Below are 18460 nucleotides of genomic sequence, written 5' to 3' on the forward strand. Positions count from 1 at the left end.
ACATTTTTGGCTATGTTTTGGTGACTTATTTATGATATCATAGTGACTTTAATATGACCTCCAAAAAGAAGAATATTATCTCAAATTGATTGATACACGAAATTTATTTGCATTATACATATTATTAGCGAGTATACATATTATTATAAATAACTAATAATAAACATTATTGCACACAAAATGTAGTACTTTAAGAGATCATGTGTTAATAATGTAAAAATTAAAATAAAATATTTATTTTTAATGGGAAAGCAACTTAAAAAAACTGCGCGTGCATAACAGAAAATGATTTTTAAAAAATAGAAGTAGTTCAAAATAGAAATTCTGACATATTAGAATAATATAAGTACATTATGTTAATATAAAAATTAACAAATTCTTCTCTAATTATCTCTTTTAACTCTCTTTTAACTATAACGTAAAAGTACCAATGTTTGAATATGTACTTAAAATCTATGATTCTTTGTGTCCTCTTTAAATCAATTTTCAATCACTTTTGTTTGGGTAACTTTTAAGTGATGAATTAAATCATGATGACGTCATTATGACGTCATTATGAGTTTTATGTTCTACCTGGGCGTCTTTAAAATAGTCATGGGCAATTTGGTAATAAAATGTAAAATACAAACGTTTCGATCCACTCCGGATCATTCTCAGTGCAAGGAAATACAACACACTGGTTTTGTTTTTTTACAGCTTAAATTGATCGGATTTCTTCAGGAGAGCGTCTTGAAATTTTACCATACATTCTACCAGTAAAATGTATAACAATTACAAGTATAATTACTAGTGTGTAAATGTTTAGTAAAATTTCAAAAAATTCCTCGAAAAGCCACGTTGTCCCGCGATTACACGATTTTCAGGGTACATTTTAAGAAACAATTCTCTCCGTGCATGCATGTCCACATGTAACACAAAATGTTATTTCCTTAATAGCACATGTAAATAATAGCATGAAAAACTTTACACGTAATGGTGGTGAAAAATAACATAGAATAACATGTCCTCTTGAAGTAAACGAAGAGGATTATGCATATTAAATGTGTGAATACAAAGGATTAAGCACGTGGCACGTCTCGTTTCGTTGTTACACCACGGCGGATTACGATAAATGCCACAGCGTGGTTTACAAAATTGAAAATTGTATTACGCGATGTAAAAAATTAAAAATCACATGGCTTTGCACTTTAAGGGCTTATCTTTTACGTTTTAAAGAGACTGAAATGCGGACACCACCGGTAGTCGATATGAAAATCTTCGATTATTAAAGAAGTGCATTAGCGAATGTCCGATCAAAGGGATTTGCTATCGCGTTCTTAAAACTTATTACATATATATATACATCTCGTGGTAATTCTCAATGCTTCAACGTAAACTAAAGCTCCTTATATACATTTCCAGTTTCATGCAATGGGAGAAGCATTTCCGTTGTACTTTAAATACCGTCCTGCATAAACTCATCCAAAGATAAACTTTTCATAAGCTACTTATTTTTGCATTTTCAGTTAAAATATCTTTATGAAATAGAAAAGAAGTTTCTTCCTCCTGTATCTCATCTATATCACATCTGGATTAATATGAAAAAAAGTGGGCGAGGGAAAATGTCGAGAATAGTTTCCGGCAGTTAAGAAAGTTTTCGAGAGATATAATTTTCTCAACAAATCAATCTTGAAGGAAAAAAAATAATATAATATAAGTTTCATCAGTCGTGTATATTTACACGGTCGAACGATGACGTCTGAATTACACGGCGGATCAAAAGCGAATTTTCACGAAGAGGTATTTTCAGCATCGTAAAACTTTCAATAACATTAAAGTACTCCTCGGCTAAGATAGCAAACGACTGGAAGATGCCACTTAAACAATTTATGATGTCTCGTTTGTAAATACATTCATCTAATGAGGGGAGGTCCATTAAGCGAAAAGCTACGAAACGCTAATGCCACCGTTTTATCGCGTCACGTCATTACTGCATAATTAAATAACTCGCTCTTGCAAATTTGCTACTTACGAGTTTGCGGGCACGGACCGCTGGATCGACTGCTCTAGGTGGGCCATCGAAATTCGGGTCCAGCTCCGAGAAGTTCTGGCCCGCGAGTCCCATGTATACCATGTTTCCCTTCGTCGCGGTATTAGAGACCGGTTTTTTGTTAGCGAAAGTCTCACCTACGTTAATAAGCCTTTTGAAGTTCTGCGACTTCGCCAAAGAGCGTTCTCTCTCTCAGCGCTCCGTCGTTGCAACGAATTTATGCAGAATAGGATCGAAGTTATCATCCCCAGGAGCGTGCCTCAAGTACAATATTTAACGAGCGGAGAGTTCTTTGACGCGGCTCATACACACAATTTGAAAATTTAAACGCGCAAGATGCGATATCGCAAGATAAACAAGTGCGTCGGCCGGAGGATTGCCTTCCTCTTGGTCTAACAAATCTTTCAAATAGTTCGGGAACTCGGTTGCACTCCCGTCTGGCTGTCACCCTGGGCGAACGAAACCACTTGCAACTTCCCTTGGCACGCTATTGGCTCGCTCTTCTAACTTTTGAATGCATAACGAGTGAATAATTCCGCCCCGAGATGACGTAATGGCACAAACGTAATTTATAGTAATATTTCTTCCAACAAAATAGCGTCCCGCAAATTGCAAAGGGCAAATTGTTCGCTTGTACGTCTTGAAAAGTTAGAAAAGCTGAATGATAACTCCGGGCCACAGTGCGGGGTCAGGAAAACTGGGAGTGTCGCGATATAGACAAATGTCGCATTGTTACGAGACTACCTTCCGTTGTTGGGAAAGTAATACGGTTACTTGGCAGATCGACAAAAGTTTCGTGCCCATCAGTTACAGCGATGTAGTAACTCTTGAAAATTTAGTGTATTTCGAAACTTTTTAATCCTATACCACGTATCAATACCAATATCCCTGACAGCTTGGAGAGATGCGGGACACGGGAGGAAAATCGGAAATAATACGCAAAAAAACATGTATTTACTCGTCGAGCTTGGAGGATGAGCGCATCCGAGAGTCTCTTAAAGTTAAACGAGGTCGTTAAAATTAATCTTCGCGGCGGTTACATCGTCGGCGAGCATTAAGCCTCATTTAGTACGAAATACTTGCCGACTTGCGAAAGTATCATAAGTTCTTTGATACCATCCGAAGCGAACTTTGTAAAAATCGTTACCTTTTCCCGATTTTAGTTCACTCTCGCTCGGCAAAAATGCGCTCGAGGGGATGCTGGAGTGATTCTGCACCTTTTTGCATCTAGAACTGTCAATTCACGAAAGCATTTGTGTAACATACAAATTACGTGGATTTTGTGTACGGACCGACAGTGTTCCATAAGGTTCCAGATTCTACAAGGTAATCTATAACTTAATCGAGTGAATACATTTTTTATTAGGCTTCTAAACTTAATTTCAATGATACCGTGCTGTTCTCTGATTCAGTCTGATTAGTGGAACACTGTACACAAAAGCCACATCATTTGTATATCACACAAATGTTTTCATAAATTGGCAGTTCTAGGAGCAAAAGGGGCAAAAATTGCAGAATCACTCCAGCATCCCCTTAAATATATTTTTCCATAATAGAGACGGCCACTCGCACAGATCACGCTTACAGAGATTGACTAATGAAGGTTTGGAAAGTCCGTTGATATACGACTTCTCTTCCCGTTTCATCAATTATGATTAGTAACGCAAATTACGTTATAAAATTGCTTTCTCGGTGATATGACGAGACGAGATATCATAACGCGAAGATCTTGGCGACGCTCGCACGAGGACCGTAATTTTGAACGTGGAAGCAATTCGTGACCCCTAATAAGCCGTCAAGATGCGGTAATAATCGCCGAAACGAAAATAAATCACCGGCAAAAATGAATAAGGTGCAGCGTAAGCGACATTTTCTTCGCGTAAGTCATTCCAGCGCAATTCCTGGCGTTCCACCACGTGAACAAGGGTAAGTTAAGATTCAGTACTAATTAAAGTTCCACCGTGAAGATTACGGTCGTCGAATCACCTCTCGACCCAATGATTGCTCGTAGATGCGGTATTTATTTAAGATCGTATATTTAATATATTCCGTTTAACATATTCGTTTGAAAAAAGTGTATTATAGCAAACCTCGTGAGATAAAAATATCACGTCTAAGGAAAAGGTAGCTCGTTCGTTTCACTCAATATTGGCTTTTGGCTTAGCAGTTTTCTTGTGTACACAATGTAATTAATTAATTACCTCAGATAATTTAATATTTAATAAACTAACATTCATAAGAACAATATTAGCGCTATATTATCTCTGCCGTAATTGTCCCTTTTGTGAGTACCGCTTGCTTGAACAACAGCAACCTCATTACGAATTAATTGGAAATCACATTTTTCTCTTGCTTATGAAAATATTTCTAAGCAAACATCCCAGATAGCACACATAGTTCCATGAATATTCTTCTGGAGCGCAAATATTACAATGTATAACCGACACGCTATATTCGACAGATTATTCTATTCACATTTGAAAAATATTTATAGTACAATAGTTTCAGTCGAATGTTCCACGAACATAAGATAAATATATAAGAATGACCTATGGAATATTCCAGGTATTCTTAAAGAATATTCTCAAAATGTTCATAGGAGTGTCTTGTGCCATCTGGGATTACGAAAGTCGTGTAACAGTCTCGGCAAAAATTCACGAAATCTTGAAAACGATTTTCTAAAATAATTGTCCTTGCTAACTGAATTAAGTTCGACATTTTTCGTGCTTTATGACAACATAAAAATGGAGTTGCACGACTGTTTACTGTTATTAATACCGTTTTCCTATGACACGTCCCAGAGGTGCGGGCAATAACAAATAGCTCTAGATTTCCTCAGTGTATATCCGATACCCGTTGTCGAATTACCACTGGGATTTTATAGCAAGAGTTGTGCGAGTGAAACCCTTTTTCAAGAATACCTTTACAACGTTGAAAATAAACCAGCATCCGTTTGGGATCTTACAAAATTCTAGTACCAAACCATATTTGGAAAACGATATCACGAATTTGCGTCATCTCGCAATTAGTGCAACTTAATAAATATATTTATATCTTAAACGCACGTTATACACGGAGGGTTACAAAGTTATCGGAAAATAAAGGTTATGCAGTGTACTCTTTGAAAAATGACGCAAGCATGGAGTTATTGAACACACACACACACACACACACAACTAAGGTTGTACAGTACACTCTCCGAAGATTGACGTATAAATTTCCACAGAATTCTTCCAGAATTCTCGAGGAAGACGTTGTTTTCAGGAAATATTTACAAAGTCATAACAATAAAAAGCAAGCCCTGAAAAGACGTGACACGTTGCGTGCAATCCTGCCCGCCGTGCGTCAGCTTTTTCTCTCTACTGAACTTTTTCCTACAAGAAAGCGCACTAATGGCTAATAAAAGAAAATACACGCGCACCCTTTACTCGCCATTTTAATAGGAGAAAAACTGGTAGGATATTTCCGGCGCGAGTTCCCGTAACATCTCTCAAAATAAACGTCTCGAGAAAGGAGAAGAAACTTTATTTAATGCCGAGTCTCTCCGACACCCTGCTCCGCCAGCGTCTCCGTTTCCGCGGGCGGTAAAGGAATGCTAAGATCTGCATCTGAGAGCAATCATTCGCTCGGGCGCGCTCGGCATTCGCTTCGCCAAATTTCGCGTCGAGATCCTCGCGGCCCTCCCTGGCATTTCGCCAGGAATGGAAAAAAAATACACAGGGGTGGGGGAGGGGTCGGCTTGTGAGGCAATTAAGGCGCACGCGGCTGACGGGAGCAGCCGTTTCGCGCCAGGCGCGTTCGCCTTCTGAAGGGGAAAAAAGCCGAGTGACCCCAATCGGGGCGGAAGCCGCGACACGACGGCGGCGCGCGGGTTCAACGACGTAATTAACCCGCCCCGCTCCGCTTCCGGCGGGGCGTTCGCCGGGCGGAGAGCGAGTCGTGTCGCGTGTGTTGCGCCGGCGTGTGTATCAATCGTTCTCGTGTGCCGCAATCGGATAATGGCCCGCAACACGATCTCGTGGGCACGGCTCGCGCACGCACGTACATAGATAGACACGCACGCACGCACGCACGCACGCACGCACGCACGCGGATTCAAACCTGCTGCCGCACACGTATAATATGTGCGCGCGCCGTCGACGACGGGGCGGAAGAGCGTCACGGCGGCGATTCCGCGTCTCCGTCGGCGCACCGAGCGGAGGAAGACCAACGAGTACTCTGAACGCAGACGCCGGGCACTTATCGCGCACCGATAGCGCACCCCCTGATACTACGATGGGTGCGACGGTGAGAAAATGCCGCGGGGTTAAACGCGGTGAGTTCGCGCCGCCGCCGCCGAGCCGCGCCGCGCCGCCGTCACCGCCGCCGCCGCCGCTGCTGCCTTAAAGATAACAAACGCGCAAAACGCACCCCATCCTCCCCCTACAGCCAGCCTCGTCTCCGCCATCGCCCGCTCGATCGTATCGTGCGCTATCTACCTCCCGTTTCGCTCTCACCCAATTTCCCTCCCGCCTTTCCGCACCCTCTCGCGATTCACCCCCCGCCCGTACATACGCCTCCTCGTCCCTCCGCTTCCGGCGCCGTCTCCGTCCACCGCGCACTCCGCTCGCTCGCCGAATGCCCGCGGGTTGAATCGCGGAGCGACACGACGCAACGGCGCGGCGGGGCGGGCTCGGCGCTCTCCGGAAACGCTCGTCCGCATTCGGACGGTCACCGCCGCGGCGAGACCAGCTGTTGCCCTACCACCGGTGCGTTACCCCGTAACCCCGTGCCATGCAAAACGCCGAGAACTTCATCCCCCGCATTCTCTCTCCCTGTCTCTCCGTGTCTCTCCGTGTCTCTCCCTGTCTCTCCCTATCTCTCCGTGTCACTACGTGTCTCCCCCTGTCTCTCCCTGTCTCTCCCCGTTTCTCTGTCTCTCCCTGTTTCTCCCTATCTCTCCCTATCTCTCCGTGTATCTCCCTGTATCTCCCTGTCTCTCCCTGTCTTTCCCCGTCTCTCGCTATCTCTCCGTGTCTCTCCCTGTCTCTCTCTCTCTCTCTCTCTCTCTCTCTCTCTCTCTCTCTCTCTCTCTCTCTCTCTCTTTCTCTCATCCTGCGCGACCCGCTCTCGCACCGTCGCCGAAAAGCCAATTACGCGATTGCCACCTTTGCGTATGTGCATCCGTATGCTAACGAGGACCGCATCAGAGCGGATTCCGCGCGTGAAGGGACAGAGAGTGGATTTCGCGAGCGAAACCGGGGCGCGGAGACCGTCAGAATTCAAAACGTCGAGATCTCCCGGAAGCGCATGTAATGGGATTAGCGGTTTCGGGTTTGCGCGAATTTCTTTTTCTCCCTCGACACATTTGGGAACAAGGTGGGGCGCGTGGAACCGCGCGAGAAAATTCGCAGTTTTCGAAACGCGACGCTAAACATTGTGGACGCATACGTACACAATGCGACGGGATTAGACTGCCGGCGTTTGCGAGCCGTTTCTGTCGCCTCTTCGAACGATTTCGAAGTTTTAACTCAATTTTTTTTGTCTTGAATGGGAATTTTCTCAGGCCCCGTACTTTCCATTAATCTGCGAATATCCAAACCCGAATTAAGCGTCACTTTTAGATAAATATAATGTAGATAATTGTAAATTCACCAAAAAATAGATCATCGTCCATTTGCATCCCCCTGGAATTCGCAAAGAAACCAAGTTTATTGTCCACTGTTCACTACTTTGATGTAAACCTTCGAAACTTTTCCCAAATACGTGCAATGAGACTAGAATATCTGATTCATCGAGGAGCGTAAAAATCTAAATTAAATCCCCGCGCGATTAATCTCGATACATTCCACGTTTATTTTGATTACGCTCGACCGCGGCGATGGTTTTTCCAAAGAGTTACGGCTCGTTGTAAATCCTCAACAATTTCGGGATGCAAATGTAACCCGTGACGTCCCGCGTGACGTATCGCGATTCCTAAGGCAACCTGAAATTTCCAGTCGTGTGCTCTACCCCGTTTAAACGTTCAACACTAACGTCGTAGTAGCGATACGAGCGACGAGTGACGTAATAAACTACCGTCGAACATGTTACGGGAGAATGGCGTGACTAAAAATCGTGACTAAAACTTCGGTGCCACTTCACCATTGTACACGGTGAGCAGCATGTAATCATAGACTTCTATAGACGGAGCATTAGCTACAACTCTGGACAAGAGGGGTTCTGATATTCGGGGCGCGGAGGCACTCATCTGACATCGACTCTTTCCGGTGAGATTCGGTAATATTCGGTTCACATTTCCAATCCCCATCCAGGATCATCCCCACTCCAAGTTGGAGGGGATGATTCGTTCGGCCACGCGCGCGCGCACGCTCGCACACAAGCAACGCGCCGTACATACGTGTGCACACGTATTGGAAATGTGAACCGAATATTACCGAATCTCACCGGAAAGAGTCGAAGTCAGACGAGTGATCCCCTTACCGCGATTATCAGTTACCCCTCGTACAAAGGGTCCGTCTATAGAAGTCTAGGCATGTAATGCATACAATTGCGCACGATCTGTCCGAGCGAGGAGGGACGGCCTATAAAAAGTTGTGTTTATTTCCTGCAATTTGTCCGTTTAACCTCACGTTCCTCCCTCATTCCAATCGAACGGACGTTGCGGATTTCATCGCCGAAATATAATTAAATATATTTATGCATAATAAATATTAACAGAGGAAAGTCCTCTATTACAAGATAGGCTTCGAATGTGAGACATCCAGGTTTTCAACGTTCAAATTCAATCGCAAATCTTTTCCGCGACGATTACACGATCTAACCATCGATTTTCCACTAAACAGATTTCACCCCAATTTTAAATACCAATATCTACGTTAGTCGCGTGGCGTGTATTTTACACCTCAATTTTGCGTTATACCTGTCTCAATTTTCATTGTTCTTGTAATGATTAAATAAAATTGATACTATTCTACGCATTATACCTAGAGGGAAGTCCTGTATTATGAGATCGCAGGTTTTCAACGTCCAAATTCAATCGCAAATCTCTTTCCGCAACGATTACACGATCTAACAATCGATTTTCCACTAAACAGATTTTGCTCCAAGGACAATAAATTCATGGTGGAACCAACAGACGATGCCAATTAATTTAGCGGAAACTCCGCTATCTCAAATCAGGAGCCTATCTCATAATAGGGGGGTTTCCTCTACTAATTCTGAGATAACATTGGATGACGCGACATTTTGTATCATGTTCCACCGCTGTTTCTTAATTATTTTAAAAGCTGCAGTAAATCTGCGCATGTGTGAGCGTGCGATTAATTGTTAAATACAATATCTTAATTATTATTGATATACCGTACATCAAAATAAATTGCTGTTATATAAAATTATTTAGACAGCAGAAAACTGAGCTAATTATCTACTAATTAATATGTATGTAGGTCGATGGAAAGTTTTGATTATTTGTGACAATTGATTGCTTTTAAATAGCGTATAATCGTTAAAACTCATTATTTTCCAGCGTGCAATTAAAAAAACATTTAAACTGCTCGTGTCTCACGTACAGGATCGCAATTAAAGTCATTATTGTACTGTTCACTTCAACAGAATAAAACGCATTGCACGGACATAATTGTATTACATTTGTCGCCGCATTTGCAACGTTACAAATGCAATAATAAACGTGAATAATGTCATCCGTCTCACTTTGAATCGCAGCTGATATCGGTAAATCGATCGCACGGCATCGTATTTCAGTAATAACCATGGGAAACTCGCAATGCGATAAAACTAATGAATTTTTACGACGCAATGAGCATCCAACTCGATTAAATTGATCTCATGCTCGATTTCATTCGTCGGGCAAGGTAAACGGGTAACGTAAGTTAACGCGGGGGAGAAAAAAAACCGAGACGCGGACGAGTGGAGCTGAGAGACTTTTCGCGAAACGGGAAAATCGGGCCGTTTAAGCGCCCGAATTAAATTCGCTGTGACTGCCCAGGCACGATTCCACTCGCGAGAACACGACACTGAAATTACGGATGAGAAATTGCAAGCCGCAATTGCGCGGAAAGAGAAGTGGGACGCCGACAACGCTCAGTCAAGTTAAACAAACCGGCGCCACGTGAATCCTTAACTAATATCGATGATATAATAAATGGACAATCAATCAAAGCTGGTAACGTCCCTACATACATATGCGTGACATATATACCTGGTGATTGATGGTACGCTGATTTCGCTGAACAATAGTGTAAATGTGCGTTACTCTGTCCGGCGAAATTAACAATACCATCAATAATTCAAGGTGCGTCGGTGATTTCGCGAAAGTAAATTACGTGTACGCGGGATACCCCGCGTCCATTCGGTAATGATTTGAAAATAGATTCCTTGATGGCCTTGGTGATCGATCTTTTATGGAAGGGAATGGAGCGAGCAAAGTCGTCACGAGAGAAAAGTCTATTTGCGACCTGCCTTCGGGAAAGATACACAAGTATAATGTATCGAATATATAATTTCCTTCAAGCCCTGGCTGAGATATTATTTTTCGCAATAGACTCAAAATTAAAATTGTCTAGACGCCAACATCTTGGCTCTTACTCCTTTATTACTTACGTATTTGCGTTTTCACATTAGAGCCTTAGTAATTTTATTAATTGTTATAATTGTCTTCTCCAATTTCTTTCGTATTTCATCATAAAGTCATAGAGGAAAAATCAATTTGCAGATTTTTCTTGGAAAAGATAAGTGCAATCTATCGAACTCGCATGACTTTCTCTTTGAGGACTTTTAAAACTTTATTACGCGACGTGAGAAATCTTTTTATTCCGACTATTTTAATGGCCCTCGTTAGTACTAGAATGATAGCATTAATTAAAAGCTTCTTAACGGCCGATTTTTTAAAATGCAATTAGCACGAACTGAATCGGACAATACGGTCGTTCTGTCCGACATTTTCGTTATTTTTTTACATGTAAAAGTGATTAAATTGTCCTACGTGGAAAATATTGTAAAACTCCTATTGGAAGCAATATTTCGAATTTAATACAACGCGAAGTAGTGCAAACAATTTTCACAGGCTGATCCAATATGCACCGCACACATAATAAACAATTCGTTTGCTGATTAAATGCCTAAAGGCTACGAACCCAGAATGGCTTTACCACATTAATATCTTTATCCGGTATTAATAAAAAGTGATAAAAATCTGATCTTTCCCAAATTAATATATATTTAAATAAATCTATATTAGAAATAATATTTTAGTCATTTTAATTACCGGATAAAATATAAAATGGGCTAATACTAATTAGACATAATTAATGAATAATTTTGAACATTATTTCTCCTTTACAAGCTCCTTTCTATTTAGCGTCTTACATTTCTTATTCATGAATCTGGTTGATAAAAAGTAAGCAAACCGAGAATACGCGGAGAGAATTTTCTTCCACAATTTATCATGAAAATCATGTAATCGGGAAACAACACAGCATTACGAAGAATTTTATAAGAGTTTTTGAAATGTCACCATACCTTTTACCACTAATTATACTTCGTATACATTTTTACTAGTTAAGTGTATGGTAAAATGTCACAAACCTCTCATAAAGTCCTTCAAAATGCCACGGTTGTTCCACGATTACATGATTTTCAGGATAAATTTTAAAAGGAAACTCTCTCCGTGTACATTTAGACAAATTTATGTAACTGCACGTGTAATGCACCCGCACAGAAAAATCAACCAATCGCAGGGTCCGAAAAAAATGCTATATCGTTGCGATCTGCAATTTATAAATGCGACTGATTGATCTCTGCGCTATATGTATACGCTTATGCGGTCATGCAAATCCGCAATCCGAAATGCAACATAAGCATATGTCGCCATCTTGCAACATCGAAAGGAAGTGGTGTCTCTTGCATTCATTTGCTCCACTAGAAATAGTTATCGACAGAGTTCCGGTCTTTCTTTGTACCATAATGTTATGCGTCGAAATTTTCTTTTTGACTTGCCGCATTGAGAAGCGCGGCGATCCGCCGATCGTCACCACGGCCAATCGCACATGTGACGTAATAATCGCGAGATAATTCGTTTTACCGGGCAAATTATCGACCTACGATGCATTCGTAAATACACAGATTAACAGCCAGTCGCAATTTTCCGATACGAGCAGAGAGAAAATTGCACAATTATAATTTTGAGTGTCAATTTTGAGAAAATGAATTCCGTTTAGCAGCACGCATTATGGGATTTACGATAAATTCTCTGCAAAACGCAAATACGCGTCAGCGGATTTACACATCACGTTCTGTTGGCACATTTTGTATTACTTAATTCACCGCGCTGTAAGCGCGATCAAATCAAATCTCCCGCGCACGGTTATCCATTTTATTTATTAACGTTTCCAAGCGTACACGTAACGAGTGAATTTTTTTACCGTTTTACTGCCATTTTCATGCGTGTCCCTTTACATACATATAATTTTACCTAGAAAAAATATATATAAGGACACGTTTGAAATGTACATGTATGTATTATAGTTATATACATTTATTTCGTTCTTTCAATGAGCACACACGCTTCAAAATATTACACGATGTATTGCTGAAAAATACATATACATTTTTTTCCCATTTATATTTTCATTTTATGAAATCTGTTTAGTGGGAAATGCATTGTTAAATTGTGTGGTCGTTGCGAAAATAGATTTGTGATTGAATTTGGACGTTGAAAACCTGCTATCTCGTATTAGAAACCTATCTCATAATAGAGGACTTTCCTCTACTACTGTGTACATCCGTTGCAGCTCATATTTTACCCACGAAGAAATACGCAGTAAAGAAAGACTAACGGTATGTCGGGTGGTGAAAAAGCGTGTGTATCTCATTATTCGGTAAGAATCTCGGCGCACCGTTGTATGCTAATCCTTTCGCCTTCAGAGTAGGATTAACGTAACAATTTAACAAACGCTGGCGTTTCGAGAAACGTAACGTTCCTTGCCTTCTACCCGAGTAAACCTTCTCGCAATTTTCGTTTTAATTCAACTTCGTAAATATTAATTGACAGAGGCACATGGGGTTTATCGCATGGGGTTGTTTATTCCATAACGGCGCCTCCTCTCGGCAGCGAAGAACGCGCGGGCGTGCTGGAATTAAAAGTTCCCGGGAACTGTCGATCTGAATTTCGGCCCTGCCGTTTCAGCGAAATTATTGCAATTACTCCGCGAACGTTACGATCAGCAACCGTGGAATTTTCTTAATTACCCGTGGAGCTGCCTTACTCGCTCGAATAAAGCGTCTTAATAAATCGCGGGGAGAAATTGCCGTCGTTATTCTTCTCCGTCGATCTGGATTATAATATTATAGCATTCTTATAATTACGTCGCCTCCACCTGCGACAGTCGTGGCCTTCGAAGACGGCGAAATGAAAACAATATTTCTCGCCATCGAGGAACACGTTGTTTTTCAACTTTCTTTTCCTTTCCTTGTCGCGACTATCTCCGAGCCCCTTACCGCGTGATGCCAGAACGTTAACGTTACACGCTGCCAGCGTTAAACGTAAGCCAAACGGCACACGACGCTATTTTTCCTACTGGATTGCTTACGAGAGCCAACAAGGATGCAGAGTTTTAAGCCAACGGCACACGGTACTATTTTTCCTACCGGATCGCTTACGACAGCCAGTCAGGATTTAGCTTTAAGTCACCTGATCTGAAACTCTGCATCCTTATTGGTTCTCGTAAGCAATCCAGTAGGAAAAATAGTATCGCGTGCCGTTGGCTTTAGATGACTTGAGGCTAAATCCTGATTGGCTCTCGTAAGCAATTCAGTGGGAAAAATAGTATCGTGCGCCGTTGGCTGTAGTCATTTCGGAGATGTTTCCGCTTTACGGGATCTTAAGCGGTACGGAGGACACCCGTTCGGGAAGCGCTGCTCTATTAAGATTGTCTGTCCCTCAAGTCGGCGACATTTATCCCCCTTATCCCGCGGGCAGAGATTGACGCGTCATTAAAAAGTTGAATGCCTCGCGCTCGGATACTGATCGATGGATCCGCCAGCAGCTCTCTTTCTCTCTGTCTTTCCCTCTCTCTTTGGCTGCAACATTACAACGAGGTATCGACGCAATGCGCGCAATGCGCGCGTTTCCGGCGAGAGCCAGTCCCGCATATTTATTACTTCCGAGGATTCGCGGGCCAAAGGGGCAAAAGCTCGTCCGCCCCTCGATACGCGGAATGAAAGCCGGCGCGCTTCCGGCGGCCGCTAACAATTATCTGATACCTGACGTGCTAATGCGGAGCACGAAGTTATTCAACGTCCCGATATGCCCATTGTGTATCGCGCATTACGGCGGTACGTTTCGCCAACCGTAAACACATCATATAATGGCGGGGTTCTCATTGCTGCCGGGTGTCGAGTGGATTAATTAACATCGGAGGGGGGGGCCGCCGGAAACCATCCGCCGAAAATCGCGCGCGTATTATGGCGCAGCTGGTGTCATTTAAAGCGGATGTGCAGCTCAGGGGCGGGATCGGCGCGACGCAGGGATTGTCCTGCGCATTGTTCTCCATTTTCCCCGGAGTTGCCGTGATGTATGCATATGCATGTGTCCGGGCCGATTGTAATGGATAACACTGCGAGAAACTCGATATCGCTGATCAAACGAATCCCGTTTCCCCGTGGTCCTCCGCGGCTCCTCCGCGGGGATTCACGACGATCGTTACACGGCGAGGCGCATACGTCATCGCGAATCCGACGGAGCGATAAGTCTCGCGTAAACCGCCCCTGCCGTTCCGTCGCGCGGGAGAAAACCCGGCGAAGCCGATCCTATTCTGAAACAAGTACATGTCCAATGCGCCGGAAAATGCTTCTGAGATTATCGCGATTAACTTGATTGCTTTCGCTGAGAAGGAAACTCTCCCGGGAGGAGATTAAAGAGGTTTTTAAAACGGCGATATATGTTGTACCTCACTAATGACGCGGACGGCATAGGTGATGAATCGGATACTGATTGAAAATGCCGTACTCGGGAAATCGCGACTTCAAACTTAATTTGTATTGTAAAGGAGATTGTTAGACGACCCGGTTGGCAGACGGTGGTGTATTGTTTATTTAACAGACTAGAAATGACAAAACGCGCGCTTCGCGCGCGCAATTTGTAGCTGAGCATTGTGTATTGAAAAAAATTTTTGTACACGCAAAGAAGTAATTGTATGCGCAACGTCACTTTAAAATAAAAGATAATTTATCACTCACTGATACGATTCGCAATAGCAGCGTTGTACATCGTTAACTGTATATGTATGGTAAACTGTAAAAATACAAATATGTGTATGATTAGTATAGAATAATTATAAAATCGAAATTATTGTATTAAATATACTTTATATTTTATATTTTTTAAATAAGTATTTATTAAAAAATATATATATATAAGTATATAGAATACTGAAAAAGTCTTTCTTTTACATATAAACTCACAAAATTTTATACGTATGGTTTTGTCTCTAACACTTATTCGAATCCACGTTCAAATAATTTGAATAAATAAAATAAAAACAGATGTAAGACACTTACCTTACGATTTCTCCGCCGTTGCCCGATGCCTCCTCGGCCTCCTCCTCTCAGGTATCCTTGTTGCACTCACACAACACTCACTCGCAAAAATCATCGAACGCGCGAAATTTCGGGCACTCCCGTACGCGATGTGAAATACCGCAAAACGCATAAAATAATAAATATCGCGTCACTTTTTGTCATATAAATTACTCAAACTAACCACTTGCATTCTTGATTCGGAAGAATATTGGGATAAATCACTTTTGAATTGGCGATATAAAACGCAACGCGAGCATCGGAAGCATAATCTGCGGTAAAGAAGTAGTTATTAGTCCGCAACGTGCAATAAGCGACTTTCTTTACTTCCGGCCCGTTCGAGTTGCGAAGAACGACAGAGTGAATTATAGCGCGAACGCCGAAGTCGCACAAATTTCTCTCTTTTTCCCGAAAATGGAACAGATTACACGAAACCGATAGATAATTAAAAGCGCGGTGCGTAAACGAGATGTAACCGCGACAAAGTACCACGGTTTACATTCATATTTTAGATGAGTTGATAAAGAGATACGTTGATAAAGAGCCGTCGCCGCAACTTGCAAATCGTTTCTCATTACAAGTTGTAGAAACTTGATAATTAATCGAGGAACGTTACTTGTTACTGATAAAGGTGTCCAAATCAATAGCGTTTTATCCCTGCATTCATCGCGATCGAGTCTTGGAAACCCATAACGCAAAAGTAATAAGCGAAAGTAATAACACGCACGGAGCGACTCTCGCTGCTGCCTGCCGGCACGACGTTCGGCGAGCGAGTGTGAGAGCGCGGCGACCTTCAGGTACACGATGGCACGCAAAAACATCGTACGTCACCGCGCTGAGTGACAAAACAACAAAAAAACGTTGAGAATTTGTTGTCCTCCCTACGTAATGGAAAATTCCGTACTTAATATTTTATATTACTTTGTTCGTAACTGTTACTACGTTTTGCGTATCATTCTGCGGACCTACTACTGTAGGTATTGATTAAATTAACGATTAATTCTGTTTAATCGAGAAAATATTTCGAAACAGAAATCGTTGTTACTTAAATTCTATTATAATTACTAAGATTAGAGATTTCACCTTAATAGTTGGTGTATACAAATGTATATTTCTAAATTGCAAATCTTCATTTACTATAAATCTAAAAGAGAAGTGAAGCACATCGCGCTTCGAGAAGACCAATCGACATCGCGGAAAAGAGGCCTCAGCTGTTCGATATTAACAACAATCGCGCTGGTAACATCTCCTTTTTAGAAAGGAATTACTATTTAATAGATTATCTTAATAATGGTGTCTACAACTAATGAAGGATTCTTCGAAACTATCACACGCCAGTTTGGGTCAAATGCGAAGAGTCTAGTGAAATCGTCGATCCACACAAGGATAAAAATATGCAATCAACAACTCATACGCTTACTCCGATGATGCCGGAGACTTGATGTGTTACCATCGCGTATCCAGAGTTTACACGAGGTAACATTCACATATGTACAAATACTCTTACTTGCAATTTGTAAATTTTTACCACCTTTTTTAAAAGAATTGTGACATGTTGGTTTGCAGTTCGGTTACTTGATAAGGACCTGATATTTGGGTCGAAACGTCGTACCAAATGCAACATTGAATTAATTGTATTGCCAGTTGGATCAACAAAAAGTTTTATTTCAATTAATAGATTACGTTCAACGTTTCGACCATTATGGTCATTTTCAAGGATTCCTTTCAAAATTGGTAACTTGTAACTAGTTACATTTTAGCGAAAAAAACTTTAACTGTAACTAGATACTTTTACAAAGAAACTTTCCCAACCCTGAATAATTGTGAATCAGTGAACATTCACTGCTTTCAGTGATAATCCACTGATTGATTTTTAGAGAGTACAGAAAGTCGAGACGTATCTCTAAAATCAGGGGAACACATTTCGTACTTTAACAGATTACGCGTAAAAAGAAGAAGAGGAAAGGAAATAGACATATGTAATAAAACTAATTTATATTAACTAAAAAATAATTGCAAAAATATAATCTTCTTCTTACTTTCTTTTTATAGTCCTAATGATCTCCTTTAAACTCCCAATACGAAATGACGCTTTTTTTTACAAATCTAACGTATGCACACGGAAAGAAATTATGTATCGATAATATCAGTGCAATTGAAATAAAATGGTTGAGGTAACATCAGTATTAAGGAATGAAAAGCATCACATAGTTGTCTTAATAATCTGGATATTTGGTTCAATGTTTAAAATTAAAACTCATAGCAAATACAATTGGGTGAATTATTTCTGTTTGTGGCAGCCCGTAACATCGACGTTTAATTCAAGCAACTGCATTTCTTTTTAATTCAATAGCATTTTTTTCGTGTACACGTATATGAAAAGAGATTATCTTTATTTCTACGCAATGTCATAAATAACAATGCATTTATCGATAAATTAACAAAGTTCTGCTCTTCGTACATTGTCAGATGAAAAAGTACGATATTCATCGTGTAACCAAAAGCTATATCCGTCGCGTACGTGCGAAGCCGGGCATTAGTTGCCTACAATAAAAACCGGATGTGAAAAATAATGAATCCTCTACGAAAGAAAGTCGCCGAATCCTGGGGGAGACGGTATCCGGTTAAAAATTTATCGCCGTCATTCTGCGAAAAGAGTTCGATAGGAGAACGGTCAGCGCGGAAGGTGATATCGGTCGAGCGAACTTATGGGATGGGAGTAGATTATTTTTAATCCGAGTCTCTTCCTCCCCCTTCCACCCAGCGCCGAATGTGTGTGCTCGATCGAAATGTGTGATCACGTTATCGCCGACTCTCCGTCGCGACTGATTTTATAGTGTGATAATGAAAGCTAAT

At 41.5% G+C, this 18460-nt stretch overlaps 1 protein-coding gene across 4 annotated transcripts in view; it reads right to left on the reverse strand.

Moving 5' to 3' along the window:
* Positions 1 to 18460, reverse strand: part of LOC105560566 (synaptotagmin-7) — a 219939-nt gene that overhangs the window by 146774 nt on the left and 54705 nt on the right. For 2 of the 4 annotated variants that reach the window (XM_012009777.1, XM_012009776.1), the window contains exons 1-2: positions 6131 to 6326; positions 2012 to 2166 (exon numbers count right to left, since the gene is read on the reverse strand). The exons of the other annotated variants lie outside the window; for them this stretch is intronic. In XM_012009777.1, coding sequence (XP_011865167.1) covers positions 2012 to 2113 — 102 coding nt within the window. In that variant the 5' untranslated portion in view covers positions 2114 to 2166; positions 6131 to 6326. Of the gene's footprint in view, positions 1 to 2011; positions 2167 to 6130; positions 6327 to 18460 lie in introns of those variants that run through there. 4 annotated transcript variants of the gene reach the window in all.

The sequence above is a fragment of the Vollenhovia emeryi genome, unplaced genomic scaffold (genome assembly GCF_000949405.1).
Source record: "Vollenhovia emeryi isolate VEMERY1.0 unplaced genomic scaffold, V.emery_V1.0 DF939227.1, whole genome shotgun sequence".
Classification (NCBI taxonomy): domain Eukaryota; kingdom Metazoa; phylum Arthropoda; class Insecta; order Hymenoptera; family Formicidae; genus Vollenhovia; species Vollenhovia emeryi.